Raw genomic sequence first — 17,595 nt, 5'->3', positions numbered from 1 at the left:
ACGTGTGTGGTCTGTTTATATCAGAGACTGAGATATGACGTGTGTGGTCTGTTTATATCAGAGACTGAGATATGACGTGTGTGGGCTGTTTATATCAGACTGAGATATGACATGTGTGGTCTGTTTATATCAGAGAGTGAGATATGACGTGTGTGGTCTGTTTATATCACAGACTGAGATATGACATGTGTGATCTGTTTATATCAGAGACTGAGATATGACATGTGTGGTCTGTTTATATCATATACTGAGATATGACGTGTATGGTCTGTTTATATCATATACTGAGATATGACGTGTGGTCTGTTTATATCATATACTGGGATATGACGTGTGTGGTCTGTTTATATCATATACTGGGATATGACGTGTGTGGTCTGTTTATGTCAGAGACTGAGATATGACGTGTGTGGTCTGTTTATATCAGAGAGTGAGATATGACGTGTGTGGTCTGTTTATATCACAGACTGAGATATGACGTGTGTGGTCTGTTTATATCAGAGACTGAGATATGACGTGTGGTCTGTTTATATCAGAGACTGAGATATGACGTATGTGGTCTGTTTATATCAGAGAGTGAGATATGACGTGTGTGGTCTGTTTATATCAGACTGAGATATGACGTGTGTGGTTTGTTTATATCAGAGAGTGAGATATGACATGTGTGATCTGTTTATATCAGAGAGTGAGATATGACATGTGTGATCTGTTTATATCAGAGACTGAGATATGACATGTGTGGTCTGTTTATATCAGAGAGTGAGATATGACGTGTGTGGTCTGTTTATATCAGAGAGTGAGATATGACAGGTGCGGTCTGTTTATATCAGAGACTGAGATATGACGTGTGTGGTCTGTTTATATCAGATACTGAGATATGACATGTGTGGTCTGTTTATATCAGAGACTGAGATATGACGTGTGTGGTCTGTTTATATCAGAGAGTGAGATATGACGTGTGGTCTGTTTATATCAGAGAGTGAGATATGACATGTGTGGTCTGTTTATATCAGACTGAGATATGACATGTGTGGACTGTTTATATCAGACTGAGATATGATGTGTGTGGTCTGTTTATATCAGAGACTGAGATATGACGTGTGTGGTCTGTTTATATCAGAGACTGAGATATGACGTGTGGTCTGTTTATATCAGAGAGTGAGATATGACATGTGGGGTCTGTTTATATCAGAGACTGGGATATGACATGTGTGGTCTGTTTATATCAGAGACTGAGATATGACGTGTGTGGTCTGTTTATATCAGAGAGTGAGATATGACGTGTGTGGTCTGTTTATATCAGACTGAGATATGACGTGTGTGGTCTGTTTATATCACAGACTGAGATATGACGTGTGTGGTCTGTTTATATCAGAGAGTGAGATATGACGTGTGTGGTCTGTTTATATCAGACTGAGATATGACTTGTGTGGTCTGTTTATATCACAGACTGAGATATGACATGTGTGGTCTGTTTATATCAGAGACTGGGATATGACATACCGTAATCATTGTGCCAGTTATTAGTAAACAGAATTGAGAAATTGCAGTGAATGGAATTACTAACTTACCTGTTTGTTATTTTTTCAACTTTAGCAATGGATTAGGGAGAACTCGATTAGGGAGAACTCACCGCCTACAGACATGAATAATGAATTATTTACCAAAATAATAGCTCTGTTGAAGAGAAGAGGTTTTGTACAGTTAGTGAAACCTGACCTATCCAGACCTACCTACAGCTATGGACCAGCTGGTACTCTATTGAGGAGAAACATAGCACAATGTTGGTCAGTACTTCAGAGATCAGAATAATAAATATCATATTGTAAGTAGATGTCTACTGATTGATGTATAATAAGTCTGTACCACTTTGTCAGTATGGTAGGTTTTAAAATTCCTGTTCCACCAACCCCCAAAACAACCCAAAGAGCCACTGTTTGTATATAGAGATAGTATGGAAGCACACTACATACCTAATAGAGTATAGACATGGGTAAAGATTGATACATTACAAAAGAAATAGAAAATTTCACAAAATCGCTAATTTTCAAAATTCACTTGAATATGACATTTTCCCCTAAATGTCATTCTTCCTGAAAAATGTGAAGAAAAGACATCTGTTATATTATAAGGGATACAAATTGATTCTTGAATCATATTTCACCTCTGATTTCTAGTATGATAAAAGGCAGTTGATCAGTAAATGTTTTATTAGTCACTAGTTAAGAGTGAAACATAAGTGACAAGTTTTATTGTGATAGTTTACTGAGGCGTGAAGCATAAGTGACAAGTTTTATTGTGATAGTTTACTGAGGTGTGAAACATAAGTGACAAGTTTTATTGTGGTAGTTTACTGAGGTGTGAAACATAAGTGACAAGTTTTATTGTGATAGTTTACTGAGGTGTGAAACATAAGTAACAAGTTTTATTGTGATAGTTTACTGAGGTGTGAAACATAAGTGACAAGTTTTATTGTGATAGTTTACTGAGGTGTGAAGCATAAGTAACAAGTTTTATTGTGATAGTTTACTGAGGTGTGAAGCATAAGTGACAAGTTTTATTGTGGTAGTTTACTGAGGCGTGAAGCATAAGTGACAAGTTTTATTGTGATAGTTTACTGAGGCGTGAAACATAAGTAACAAGTTTTATTGTGATAGTTTACTGAGGTGTGAAACATAAGTGACAAGTTTTATTGTGGTAGTTTACTGAGGTGTGAAACATAAGTGACAAGTTTTATTGTGATAGTTTACTGAGGCGTGAAGCATAAGTGACAAGTTTTATTGTGGTAGTTTACTGAGATGTGAAACATAAGTGACAAGTTTTATTGTAGTAGTTTACTGAGGTGTGAAACATAAGTGACAAGTTTTATTGTGATAGTTTACTGAGGTGTGAAGCATAAGTGACAAGTTTTATTGTGATAGTTTACTGAGGTGTGAAACATAAGTGACAAGTTTTATTGTGATAGTTTACTGAGGTGTGAAGCATAAGTGACAAGTTTTATTGTGGTAGTTTACTGAGGTGTAAAGCATAAGTGACAAGTTTTATTGTGGTAGTTTACTGAGGTGTGAAGCATAAGTGACAAGTTTTATTGTGGAAGTTTACTGATAGAATTTCCTTATGACTCTTAAAATTATCATTCCAAAGAATTATCATCAAAGCATTTAAAATACATAAAACTTAGAGTGATGATTTTCATTGATTGCAGGTGGGAATGGGTGATGACATCTCAGGAAAACACCTTCCCTGTGGAGAGTACTAATAGCCAAGGTAAACACTTGAACATTGTGATAAACAAATCATGCTAAAAGGAAGAAATGAATTCCTTCAGATATTGAGAATGATTGTTTTCTTCAGATTCAACTTGGGACTACTTCCTGGAAATATCCAAACAGCTTGAATGGAACCTTCCCTTCTCCATCACCCAGAGTCAGAACTACATACACACACCTGCTGACAGGCATATTGACAAGTTCTTGTTCAAGTGAGCTAATTTCATTACTCTTTAGTCATTGCCACACTCAGATATTATTTTCGCCCCTCCCCCTTTTTTTCGGGAGGGGGGGAGGGGGAGAAGCAAAACTAGATGTTGTACTGATTGATAGTTTGAAAACATTGTCATACACTGTAGTTGGTTTATAACTGATATCTATAAGTAGGCAAGAGTGACAAAATGGCAGCCATCTTGAAAATCTTCTCGAGTTCCAGAAGAGGCCTGATATTTTGCCAGCAGAGTGGTATAAAGCTTTTTTCATATAAATGACCTTGACCTATTTTCATGTTCACAAAGTCAAATTGTAAAACATTCCTTTGCAAATTTTCTAATGTTCTAAAAGAACCCAGTACTCATCTTAGGCCAGTAGGTATCTGCTATGGAGTGCTATAGTGTTTCCTTATACCAATGACCTTGACCTGTCACTATTTGTGATTTGTTATTTGTTATTTGTTACCATGTACACTATGTATACTACACAGGATCAACAACACACTTCACATCGTTAATTGTGATGGGTTTCACATTGGTTATATTTGATTTAACAAAAACACCAAGAGGTAATTTTTAGTAATACCATACCTTTAACTGACTTGTACAATGTGCCTATGAAACACTCCCTGGTTATGATTCACTAATGAGTTAGAAATATTGTATACCATTTCCTGAAACATCACTTACATACCAGGGTAATACCGTGAACAACTATGAAGATTAAATTGGAAATCTTGCCATTATTCCTTACTAGTCCTGTGAGTAATTCAGGCCTTATGGGCCTCTTGTTGAGATTAATTGAGACTATTAATAAGAGAACAAAATGGTGGCCAAATGCATATATGTTCATGTTTGAGTTCAACCATTGGAGATTATTTAACTGTTTCTTAAACAGTACTAAATGCAGTCTAAAATCTTGATTTTGTGACTTTCTAGGTACTTGATTTTGTGACTATCTAGATGCTTGATTTTGTGACTATCCAGATACTTGATTTTGTGACTATCTAGATGCTTGATTTTGTGACTATCTAGATACTTGATTTTGTGACTATCTAGATACTTGATTCTGAGACTATCTAGGTACTTGATTTTGTGACTATCTAGGTACTTGATTCTGAGACTATCTAGGTACTTGATTTTGTGACTATCTAGATACTTGATTTTGTGACTATCTAGATACTTGATTTTGTGACTATCTAGGTACTTGATTTTGTGACTATCTAGATACTTGATTCTGAGACTATCTAGGTACTTGATTCTGAGACTATCTAGGTACTTGATTTTGTGACATCTAGATACTTGATTCTGAGATTATCTAGAATACCAAGATCAATTGAAATAATAGAAAACTTGAGTGAAAAGATATGATGATACAGTGGGTTAGATGTTAAGTTTATTATAGTCTGAATATTGTGAAAATAGACAGTAATGTCTCTAAAAGCTTGGCTGTTAATCACATACCCATATTATTAGTAGAAATACACACCGAGTTTCTGTGGCCCTGACTGATAAACTGATAGATGTCAATTTTTAGGTCACCTGAGACGAAGTCTCTCTCTACTCTCAGATATGGTGGAGTCAAACACTCTTCATAGATGGAAGGGTCTTGTGGTGCTTTACCAAAATTGTGAATTTCATGACCCTGGGGTCTCACATTTGCCCCTGGGGAGGGGGTAAACTTTAGTATAGTTTATATAGGGAAATCACATTTTTGACTATTATTTGTTGGATTTGTATTGGAATTCATTCTAACCTGGATAACATTATCAGCATGGGATAATAGTTTGATGGTGTGAATATGTTGGCCCTGACTGACCCCCAGGGGCTGAGGGGCGGGGCTAAAAAGGGTCAAATTGACTGAAATTTCAATAGATCTTCTTCTCAATACCTATATAAGATAGAATCAAATACTTTTCATAGAAGGAAGGGTTTCATGGTGTTTTACCTAAATTGTGAATTTCATGACCCTTTGGGTATCACGTTTGCTCCTGGGGAGGGGGTAAACTTTACTATAGTTTATATAGGGAAATCACATTTTTGACCATTATTTGTTGGATTTGTATTGGAACTCATTCTAACCTGGTCAACATTATCAGCATTGGATAACAGTTTGATGGTATGCATATGTTGGCCCTGACTGACCCCCAGGGGCTGATGGACGGGGCTAAAAAGGGTCAAATCGACCGAAATTTCAAAAATCTTCTCAATACCTATATAAAATAGAATCAAATACTTTTCATAGAAGAAGGGTTTCATGGTGTTTTACTTAAATTGTGAATTTCATGACCCTGGGGTCTCACGTTTGCCCCTAGGGAGAGGGTAAACTTTGCTATAGTTTATAGAGGGAATTCATATTTTTGACAATCAGTTGTTTTATTTCTATTGGAATTCATTCTAACTTTCTTAAAATTATCAGCATGGGATGACAGCTTAATGATAAGCACATATTGGCCCTGACTGACCCCAAGGACTGATGGGTGGGGCCAAAAAGGGTCAATTAAATTAACTGAAATATTTCAAATGTCAGGTGACCGTTAAGGCCCTTTGGGCCTCTTGTATATATTTATCTTGCTGACCATACTCCATGAATTGTTGCCTTTGATTTCAGTTCATGTTCGAAGACAAGTCTTGTGATGCAAAATTTCTGCCAGGCCACTGTTGTCACCCCTATGTTAGACACAGCCATCAGAACTCGCCTCAAGTGGTGGAAACAGGTATCGTGTCTCGCATGGTTCCCGTGGTACTCTGTCCCTACATTTATTGATGGTACCCGTGGTACTCTGTCCCTTTAGTTATTGATGGTACCTGTGGTACCCTGTCCCTATAGTTATTGATGGTACCTGTGGTACTCTGTCCCTATAGTTATTGATGGTGCCCCTGGTACCCTGTCCCTATAGTTATTGATGGTAACCATGGTACCCTGTCCCCATAGTTATTGATGGTACCCGTGGTACCCTGTCCCTATAGTTATTGATGGTACCCGTGGTACCCTGTCCCTACATTTATTGATGGTACCCGTGGCACCCTGTCCCTATAGTTATTGATGGTACCCGTGGTACCCTGTCCCAATAGTTATTGATGGTAACCGTGGTACCCTGTCCCTATAGTTATTGATGGTTCCCTTGGTACCCTGTCCCTATAGTTATTGATGGTACTCGTGGTACCCTGTCCCTATAGTTATTGATGGTACCCGTGGTACCCTGTCCCTATAGTTATTGATGGTACCCGTGGTACCCTGTCCCCATAGTTATTGATGGTACCCGTGGTACCCTGTCCCAATAGTTATTGATGGTAACCATGGTACCATGTCCCAATAGTTATTGATGGTAACCATGGTATACTGTCCCAAAAGTTATTGATGGTAACCATGGTACCCTGTCCCAATAGTTATTGATGGTACCCGTGGTACCCTGTGACTAGTTATAGTTATCAGTGGTACTGTGGTCCCCTGTCACTAGTTATAGTTATAGGTGGTACTGTGGTCCCCTGTCACTAGTTATAGTTATCAGTGGTACTGTGGTCCCCTGTCACTAGTTATAGTTATCAGTGGTACTGTGGTCCCCTGTCACTAGTTATAGTTATCAGTGGTACTGTGGTCCCCTGTCAATGGTTATAGTTATAGGTGGTACTGTGGTCCCCTGTCACTAGTTATAGTTATAGGTGGTACTGTGGTCCCCTGTCACTAGATTTAGTTATTGGTGGTACTGTGGTCCCCTGTCACTAGATATAGTTATCGGTGGTACTGTGGTTCCATGTCACTAGTTATAGTTATCAGTGGTACTGTGGTCCCCTGTCACTAGTTATAGTTATCAGTGGTACTGTGGTCCCCTGTCACTAGTTATAGTTATCAGTGGTACTGTGGTCCCCTGTCACTAGTTATAGTTATAGGTGGTACTGTGGTACCCTGTCAATGGTTATAGTTATAGGTGGTAGTGTGGTCCCCTGTCAATGGTTATAGTTATAGGTGGTACTGTGGTACCCTGTCAATGGTTATAGGTGGTACTGTGGTCCCCTGTCACTAGTTATAGTTATAGGTGGTACTGTGGTCCCCTGTCACTAGTTATAGTTATCAGTGGTACTGTGGTCCCCTGTCACTAGTTATAGTTATCAGTGGTACTGTGGTCCCCTGTCAATGGTTATAGTTATAGGTGGTACTGTGGTCCCCTGTCACTAGTTATAGTTATAGGTGGTACTGTGGTCCCCTGTCACTAGATTTAGTTATCGGTGGTACTGTGGTCCCCTGTCACTAGTTATAGTTATCAGTGGTACTGTGGTCCCCTGTCACTAGTTATAGTTATCAGTGGTACTGTGGTCCCCTGTCACTAGTTATAGTTATAGGTGGTACTGTGGTCCCCTGTCACTAGTTATAGTTATCAGTGGTACTGTGGTCCCCTGTCAATGGTTATAGTTATAGGTGGTACTGTGGTCCCCTGTCACTAGTTATAGTTATAGGTGGTACTGTGGTCCCCTGTCACTAGATTTAGTTATCGGTGGTACTGTGGTCCCCTGTCACTAGATATAGTTATCGGTGGTACTGTGGTTCCATGTCACTAGTTATAGTTATCAGTGGTACTGTGGTCCCCTGTCACTAGTTATAGTTATCAGTGGTACTGTGGTCCCCTGTCACTAGTTATAGTTATCAGTGGTACTGTGGTCCCCTGTCACTAGTTATAGTTATAGGTGGTACTGTGGTACCCTGTCAATGGTTATAGTTATAGGTGGTAGTGTGGTCCCCTGTCAATGGTTATAGTTATAGGTGGTACTGTGGTACCCTGTCAATGGTTATAGGTGGTACTGTGGTCCCCTGTCACTAGTTATAGTTATAGGTGGTACTGTGGTCCCCTGTCACTAGATTTAGTTATTGGTGGTACTGTGGTCCCCTGTCACTAGATATAGTTATCGGTGGTACTGTGGTTCCATGTCACTAGTTATAGTTATCAGTGGTACTGTGGTCCCCTGTCACTAGTTATAGTTATCAGTGGTACTGTGGTCCCCTGTCACTAGTTATAGTTATCAGTGGTACTGTGGTCCCCTGTCACTAGTTATAGTTATAGGTGGTACTGTGGTACCCTGTCAATGGTTATAGTTATAGGTGGTAGTGTGGTCCCCTGTCAATGGTTATAGTTATAGGTGGTACTGTGGTACCCTGTCAATGGTTATAGGTGGTACTGTGGTCCCCTGTCACTAGTTATAGTTATAGGTGGTACTGTGGTCCCCTGTCACTAGTTATAGTTATCAGTGGTACTGTGGTCCCCTGTCACTAGTTATAGTTATCAGTGGTACTGTGGTCCCCTGTCAATGGTTATAGTTATAGGTGGTACTGTGGTCCCCTGTCACTAGTTATAGTTATAGGTGGTACTGTGGTCCCCTGTCACTAGATTTAGTTATCGGTGGTACTGTGGTCCCCTGTCACTAGATATAGTTATCGGTGGTACTGTGGTTCCATGTCACTAGTTATAGTTATCAGTGGTACTGTGGTCCCCTGTCACTAGTTATAGTTATCAGTGGTACTGTGGTCCCCTGTCACTAGTTATAGTTATCAGTGGTACTGTGGTCCCCTGTCACTAGTTATAGTTATAGGTGGTACTGTGGTACCCTGTCAATGGTTATAGTTATAGGTGGTAGTGTGGTCCCCTGTCAATGGTTATAGTTATAGGTGGTACTGTGGTACCCTGTCAATGGTTATAGGTGGTACTGTGGTCCCCTGTCACTAGTTATAGTTATAGGTGGTACTGTGGTCCCCTGTCACTAGTTATAGTTATTAGTGGTACTATGGTCCCCTGTCACTAGTTATAGTTATAGGTGGTACTGTGGTCCCCTGTCACTAGTTATAGTTATCAGTGGTACTGTGGTCCCCTGTCACTAGTTATAGTTATCAGTGGTACTGTGGTCCCCTGTCACTAGTTATAGTTATCAGTGGTACTGTGGTCCCCTGTCACTAGTTATAGTTATAGGTGGTACTGTGGTACCCTGTCAATGGTTATAGTTATAGGTGGTAGTGTGGTCCCCTGTCAATGGTTATAGTTATAGGTGGTACTGTGGTACCCTGTCAATGGTTATAGGTGGTACTGTGGTCCCCTGTCACTAGTTATAGTTATCAGTGGTACTGTGGTCCCCTGTCACTAGTTATAGTTATAGGTGGTACTGTGGTCCCCTGTCACTAGTTATAGTTATCAGTGGTACTGTGGTCCCCTGTCACTAGTTATAGTTATAGGTGGTACTGTGGTCCCCTGTCACTAGTTATAGTTATAGGTGGTACTGTGGTCCCCTGTCACTAGTTATAGTTATCAGTGGTACTGTGGTCCCCTGTCACTAGTTATAGTTATCAGTGGTACTGTGGTCCCCTGTCACTAGTTATAGTTATAGGTGGTACTGTGGTCCCCTGTCAATGGTTATAGTTATAGGTGGTACTGTGGTCCCCTGTCACTAGTTATAGTTATAGGTGGTACTGTGGTCCCCTGTCACTAGTTATAGTTATAGGTGGTACTGTGGTACCCTGTCAATGGTTATAGTTATAGGTGGTACTGTGGTCCCCTGTCACTAGTTATAGTTATCAGTGGTACTGTGATCCCCTGTCACTAGTCATAGTTATCAGTGGTACTGTGGTCCCCTGTCACTAGTCATACTTATCAGTGGTACTGTGGTCACCTGTCACTAGATATAGTTGTCAGTGGTACTGTGGTCCCCTGTCACTAGTTATAGTTATCAGTGGTACTCTGGTCCCCTGTCACTAGTTATAGTTATCAGTGGTACTGTGGTCCCCTGTCCCTAGTTATAGTTATCAGTGGTACTGTGGTCCCCTGTCACTAGTTATAGTTATTAGTGGTGCTATGGTCCCCTGTCACTAGTTATAGTTATAGGTGGTACTGTGGTACCCTGTCAATGGTTATAGTTATAGGTGGTACTGTGGTCCCCTGTCACTAGTTATAGTTATAGGTGGTACTGTGGTCCCCTGTCACTAGTTATAGTTATAGGTGGTACTGTGGTCCCCTGTCACTAGTTATAGTTATTAGTGGTACTATGGTCCCCTGTCACTAGTTATAGTTATAGGTGGTACTGTGGTCCCCTGTCACTAGTTATAGTTATCAGTGGTACTGTGGTCCCCTGTCACTAGTTATAGTTATCAGTGGTACTGTGGTCCCCTGTCACTAGTTATAGTTATCAGTGGTACTGTGGTCCCCTGTCACTAGTTATAGTTATAGGTGGTACTGTGGTACCCTGTCAATGGTTATAGTTATAGGATGTAGTGTGGTCCCCTGTCAATGGTTATAGTTATAGGTGGTACTGTGGTACCCTGTCAATGGTTATAGGTGGTACTGTGGTCCCCTGTCACTAGTTATAGTTATCAGTGGTACTGTGGTCCCCTGTCACTAGTTATAGTTATAGGTGGTACTGTGGTCCCCTGTCACTAGTTATAGTTATCAGTGGTACTGTGGTCCCCTGTCACTAGTTATAGTTATAGGTGGTACTGTGGTCCCCTGTCACTAGTTATAGTTATAGGTGGTACTGTGGTCCCCTGTCAATGGTTATAGTTATAGGTGGTACTGTGGTCCCCTGTCACTAGTTATAGTTATAGGTGGTACTGTGGTCCCCTGTCACTAGTTATAGTTATAGGTGGTACTGTGGTACCCTGTCAATGGTTATAGTTATCAGTGGTACTGTGGTCCCCTGTCCCTAGTTATAGTTATCAGTGGTACTGTGGTCCCCTGTCACTAGTTATAGTTATTAGTGGTGCTATGGTCCCCTGTCACTAGTTATAGTTATAGGTGGTACTGTGGTACCCTGTCAATGGTTATAGTTATAGGTGGTACTGTGGTCCCCTGTCACTAGTTATAGTTATAGGTGGTACTGTGGTCCCCTGTCACTAGTTATAGTTATAGGTGGTACTGTGGTCCCCTGTCAATGGTTATAGTTATAGGTGGTACTGTGGTCCCCTGTCAATGGTTATAGTTATGGGTGGTACTGTGGTCCCCGGTCACTAGTTATAGTTATAGGTGGTACCTTGTTTTTAAATATAGTTATTACTGATACCATGCCCCTCATTATAACCCTGGCAATTAAGTTAAGAGGGGTATATATTGGAATCACCCTGTCTGACCGTCCAACTGTTCATTTTTCTGGAATATTGTGTCAATTGTGTCTAAAAAGCACTGAAGCCATACTTCTCAAACGTGGCATACTACATCCTTATGATATAAAGTTATGCCCTTTTACTTTTTGTAATATTTTGACATTTGTTAGAGTTATGCCACTTCTAGTAGATATTCTGTTTCAAATATTGTGAAAAGTGTATAATAAAGTGTATAATAAAGTGTATAATAAAGTGCTGAAGCAATACTCATCAAACTGTGCCTATTACATCCTTATGGTATAAAGTTGTGCCCTTTCGCTTTTCATAAAATTTCTACTGCATTTGTTAGAGTTATATTGTGTGTGGACTGTTGCGTCAAGTGTATCTAATAACGTACCAAAGCAATATTTCTCAAATTAGTTATAGAATAATTATTTACATCAATATCAGTAATAAATCTCACACCGATACATTATATCACATTATATGAGTGACATTGGATGTAAAGATATTATGTCCGATAGGGAAATACTGTAAAATAAAAGAATCAGTATTTCTATTATGCATGTACTTTACTTACATTAACGATAAAAAAGACAAATAACACAGCATAAAGATACTGACCTTTGTGAACTAAGAATGGTGTCATTACATGGTATAGATAATGTCTTCTCTCCCTTCTCTGATTAAGTGTGTGTCTTGGAACTTGACATTCACCATTATGGATCACTTTGATAAACAATCATCTAGATAATTTGTTGTCATCAATCATGTGTGGAAAAGATAATTTGTTGTCATCAATCATGTGTGGAAAAGATAATTTGTTGTCATCAATCATGTGTGGAAAAGATAATTTGTCATCAATCATGTGTGGAAAAGATAATTTGTCATCAATCATGTGTGAAGAAGATAATTTGTTGTTATCAATCAAAAAAATTGATGCAAGTTGATCTTGCTGTCACAGAAACTGAACTGCTATTAAACAATTTTGTTTCAGTTTTCAGGAAATCCAGCTAAATTTTCTGCAACCGATATAGAAAAAACAGAAGCTGGCTATCATGCAAACATACAGTACTCCTTTCCCTGGGGTGTGGATGATGTAGAGACTGTGACGAGTCTTGGAGACAAACCCCTACAGGGCTTAAAGGGAACAATGTTATCAGAACATCAAGTATGTAAATATAGTAACGAGTCAAGGAGACAAACCCCTACAGGGCTTAAAGGGAACATTGTTATCAGAACATCAAGTATGTAAATATAGTAACAAGTCTAGGGGACAAACCCCTACAGGGCTTTAGGGGAACATTGTTATCAGAACATCAGGTATGTAAATATAGTAACGAGTCTAGGGGACAAACCCCTACAGGGCTTAAAGGGAACAATGTTATCAGAACATCAAGTATGTAAATATAGTAACGAGTCTTGGAGACAAACCCCTACAGGGCTTAAGGGGAACATTGTTATCAGAACATCAAGTATGTAAATATAGTAACGAGTCTTGGAGACAAACCCCTACAGGGCTTAAGGGGAACATTGTTATCAGAACATCAAGTATGTAAATATAGTAACGAGTCTAGGGGACAAACCCCTACAGGGCTTTAGGGGAACATTGTTATCAGAACATCAAGTATGTAAATATAGTAACGAGTCTAGGGGACAAACCCCTACAGGGCTTAAGGGGAACATTGTTATCAGAACATCAAGTATGTAAATATAGTAACGAGTCTAGGGGACAAACCCCTACAGGGCTTAAGGGGAACATTGTTATCAAACCCCTACAGGGCTTAAAGGGAACAATGTTATCAGAACATCAAGTATGTAAATATAAACTTTGCCATTATGTTGCTGATTATACATTTTAATACTTTTAGGATAAAAGGTTTGACCTTTAAGGAGATTCTTTTGCCCTTGTAAAACAGTATTTTTACTGCTACTTAGGTTAAATCTTTTCCCCTTGGTTATCATATGTGTGTATTATTTTTCACAAAAGTGTATTACTTGGGTAAGTTTAGCAAGCTAGAATGTGGACATGTTTATCTCCCTTGGTTGAAGTACCAGACCTGGCCTTTTACAGTTTGTGAATGGTAAAAAAAGAAGTCTGCCCTGTGTGATTGAGTGTAATGCAGTTTTGGAGCAAGGATTTCTGGCTTTTTTGTTGGACGCTTATCCTGGGTACCATGGCTCATCTAATGAAGGCACCAAGGAATCTTTGGTGAGTTGAGTGAGAGGGAAACATATCCAACAAATCACTTGAGAGATTAGAGGCGAGGTCAATGCTATACATTTGTGGTATTTTTCAGAAATTATTTAATTTCAACAACTTTGTGTTAGGATGGTGATTAATGAACAGTCTTTGGCGTCGGTTAATGGAAAACTTTTACAGAGAGTGTAATTTTTGAAAACTGAAAACAAAATTTTGGGCTAGCCTATAACAGTGACAACATTTAACTGTAAGCTCAAGGAGGTTATCATAAGTAACTTGATGTTACCAGTGACATTACCAGCTTACTGTGGACCTCATACACTAGTGATGTAGGACAAAATCTACACTATTTATAATTCTGTCCTATGTTGATGATTTATTTCTGTTTGAGTGCCTGCAACTCAACCCAAGACTTACGCCTTACAAGATGGCCGTCTGTTACCAAGGTAACAAGTCCAATGTACTTCATCAGCTTGCTACTAACATTGGAAAAGATCTAAGACAGGCGGGAATAATAACATTGAATCAAGGGACTAACTCATCTCTTGACAACAAGATATCACAGTGAGTTTATTGTACATCCAGATTCATGGAATCTTATTTTAATATCGCATTTAGGAAACTAACACTGTAACAAGGTGCAATACCATGCATCATTTCAAACCTTTAAATAGCACATGGACACAATTTCATCAATCTAATTTATTCTGTTAGTTACTTAACCAAAATTAATGCTCACATAGTGTAAAGATAGAGTGGATAGTAACATCCTTTACATCTATTGACAAGTTTCTGGTCACAGCTAACACTTTTGTATGGAGTGTACAGACTAGGTGGTGTTTTACAGGAATGATGAGATGGGTATACCTTACACAGCTATACTAGGTGACAGTGTACTGGAGGCAGGTGTGGTTGAGGTCCGCAGCAGGGACACCACCATCAAGGTAATGTTCTTTAGTCTATTGTTTCCATCTTTTCTCCGAGGATACCTGATCAATCATTCCCCTAGTTAGTTTACCTGTGTAGGTATGACCTCACGTATACTATAGATACCCCAGGGTTCTAGACATGATTGTTATTCTGAGCTCAAAGGTGAACAAATTGTTCAAACAAATGATCTTGGTGACCTATTGCAATGGCCTTTTGTCTGTCGTCATGCGTTGTCTTTTTCGTTTTGGTATGCAGTCTTATATCAATTAGATCTTGGATGAATTTGATGACCAGGCCGATTTAACTGTAACTTACAAAGTTACAGCCCTTGGAAGTTTTATTACCATTTGACCATGTGCACATAATAACTTGTGTAAATATGAACAGATTTTAATGAAACTTGGTATGCAGCCTTATATCAATAAGATCTTGGATGAGTTTAACAATTGTGCTAATTCAATTATAACTTGCAGAGTTATGGCCCTTTGTAGTTTTAATGCTTTTGGACCTTGTTAACACAATAACTTGAATTTTAATATGAAATGGATTTTCATGAAACTTGGTGCGCCGCCTGATGTCAATAAGATCCCCAAAAAGTTTAACAACTAGGCCGTTTCAACTGTAACTTACAGAGGTTAGGTCTAGGGTGATGATATTGCACGAGTAGCATGCTGGGTTGAAAAACCAACAGGTTTACTCAGATGAATTACCTTGGCCTTTTTAGGTCATCTGACCCAAAGTGTCAGGATGACCTATAGTCATTGTGCTTCGTCCATAAACTTTTCGTATTTCAAACTTCTTCTAGTTCCACCAGTGGGATTCAGCTCTAACTTACCTGAAATGATTCTGAGATGGTCCTGATCAAGTGCTGTTTTTCGGGTCGGTCCGAAATCCAAGGTGGCCACCATGGCCAACAGTACCACTATACTTGCTACTGAGCATGTATACTAAAATAGTGCAAGGGTCATTATAGAGTCAGATTGCCATTAAGGCCAATGTGCCTCTTGTTTCAAGGTCAAAGGGGTCAAATAGATTAAAAGCAAAGTCATTTATCATTTTATTATATATATCAGAATTAGTCTTCAATTAGTGAGACATTGTTGAAAACTTTTCGAATTGATTATCATTTTAGTTCATTTTAATGCCTCAGTTTATTTCATTTTTATTTCTAATTTTTAGGAGCAAGTTCACATCTCTCAGTTGGCAGAATTTGTGCAAAAGCGTGTGGCTGGATCAAGCTGAAGAAATATTTAATTGAATTTGTAAAGTTTCCCTTCAGGGTTGATGTCAGATGTTGTTGAACATTTTCATATGGTTGGCACAAAATGGTGTCATACATTGCCAGTGTCACAGATTGTCAGAATTATACACTAGTGACATTACCAGCTTACTGTGAACCTGATACACTAGTGACATTATCAGCTTACTGTGGACCTGATACACTAGTGATGTTACCAGCTTACTGTGGACCTGATACACTAGTGACATTACCAGCTCACTGTGGACCTGATACACTAGTAACATTACCAGCTTACTGTGGACCTGATACACTAGAGACATTACCAGCTTACTGTGGACCTGATACACTAGTGACATCACCAGCTTACTGTGGACCTGATACACTAGTGACATTACCAGCTTACTGTGGACCTGATACACTAGTAACATTACCAGCTTACTGTGGACCTGATACACTAGTGACATTACCAGCTTACTGTGGACCTGATACACTAGTGTCATTACCAGCTCACTGTGGACCTGATACACTAGTGATATTACCAGCTTACTGTGGACCTCGTACACTAGTGATGTTACCAGCTTACTGTGGACCCGATACACTAGTGACATTACCAGCTTACTGTGGACCTGATACACTAGTGACAATACCAGCTTACTGTGGACCTGATACACTAGTGACATTACCAGCTTACTGTGGACCTGATACACTAGTGACATTACCAGTTTACTGTGGACCTGATACACTAGTGACATTACCAGCTCACTGTGGACCTGATACACTAGTGACATTATCAGCTTACTGTGGACCTGATACACTAGTGACATTACCAGCTTACTGTGGACCTGATACACTAGTGATTACCAGCTCACTGTGGACTTGATACACTAGTGACATTACCAGTTTACTGTGGACCTGATACACTAGTGACATTACCAGCTCACTGTGGACCTGATACACTAGTGACATTATCAGCTTACTGTGGACCTGATACACTAGTGACATTACCAGCTTACTGTGGACCTGATACACTAGTGATTACCAGCTCACTGTGGACTTGATACACTAGTGACATTACCAGTTTACTGTGGACCTGATACACTAGTGACATTACCAGCTCACTGTGGACCTGATACACTAGTGACATTACCAGCTTACTGTGGACCTGATACACTAGTGATTACCAGCTCACTGTGGACCTGATACACTAGTGACATTACCAGTTTACTGTGGACCTGATACACTAGTGACATTACCAGCTTACTGTGGACCTGATACACTAGTGACATTACCAGTTTACTGTGGACCTGATACACTAGTGACATTACCAGCTTACTGTGGACCTGATACACTAGTGACATTACCAGCTTACTGTGGACCTGATACACTAGTGACATTACCAGCTTACTGTGGACCTGATACACTAGTGACATTACCAGTTTACTGTGGACCTGATACACTAGTGACATTACCAGCTTACTGTGGACTTGATACACTAGTGACGTTACACTTTTAGTAACATTACCAGGTTAAAGATAGCAGATTGACTAAGGGTGATTTTAACAACTGATCATCTGATGATGTTGGCTAAAAAATCATCACTAAAAACAGCTTTTAGATTTAGATGGTTTCATGATCTCAGGGCAGGTTTAAAAAAAAAAAAAAAAAAA

The 17,595-nt window shown here is 39.4% G+C and overlaps 1 protein-coding gene across 1 annotated transcript in view; it reads left to right on the top strand.

Moving 5' to 3' along the window:
• Window positions 1-17,595, top strand: part of LOC117317950 (DNA polymerase subunit gamma-2, mitochondrial-like) — a 21,095-nt gene extending 3,500 nt beyond the window's left edge. The window contains exons 2-10 of the mRNA XM_033873270.1: window positions 1,597-1,787; window positions 3,206-3,267; window positions 3,355-3,481; window positions 6,093-6,198; window positions 12,553-12,726; window positions 13,630-13,767; window positions 14,150-14,322; window positions 14,606-14,702; window positions 15,868-17,595. Coding sequence (XP_033729161.1) covers window positions 1,597-1,787; window positions 3,206-3,267; window positions 3,355-3,481; window positions 6,093-6,198; window positions 12,553-12,726; window positions 13,630-13,767; window positions 14,150-14,322; window positions 14,606-14,702; window positions 15,868-15,930 — 1,131 coding nt within the window. The 3' untranslated portion in view covers window positions 15,931-17,595. The remainder of the gene's footprint in view (window positions 1-1,596; window positions 1,788-3,205; window positions 3,268-3,354; window positions 3,482-6,092; window positions 6,199-12,552; window positions 12,727-13,629; window positions 13,768-14,149; window positions 14,323-14,605; window positions 14,703-15,867) is intronic.

The sequence above is a fragment of the Pecten maximus genome, chromosome 1 (genome assembly GCF_902652985.1).
Source record: "Pecten maximus chromosome 1, xPecMax1.1, whole genome shotgun sequence".
NCBI lineage: Eukaryota > Metazoa > Mollusca > Bivalvia > Pectinida > Pectinidae > Pecten > Pecten maximus.
Note: the sequence above shows the minus strand (reverse complement) of the source record. Positions and strands in the feature narration are given on the sequence as shown.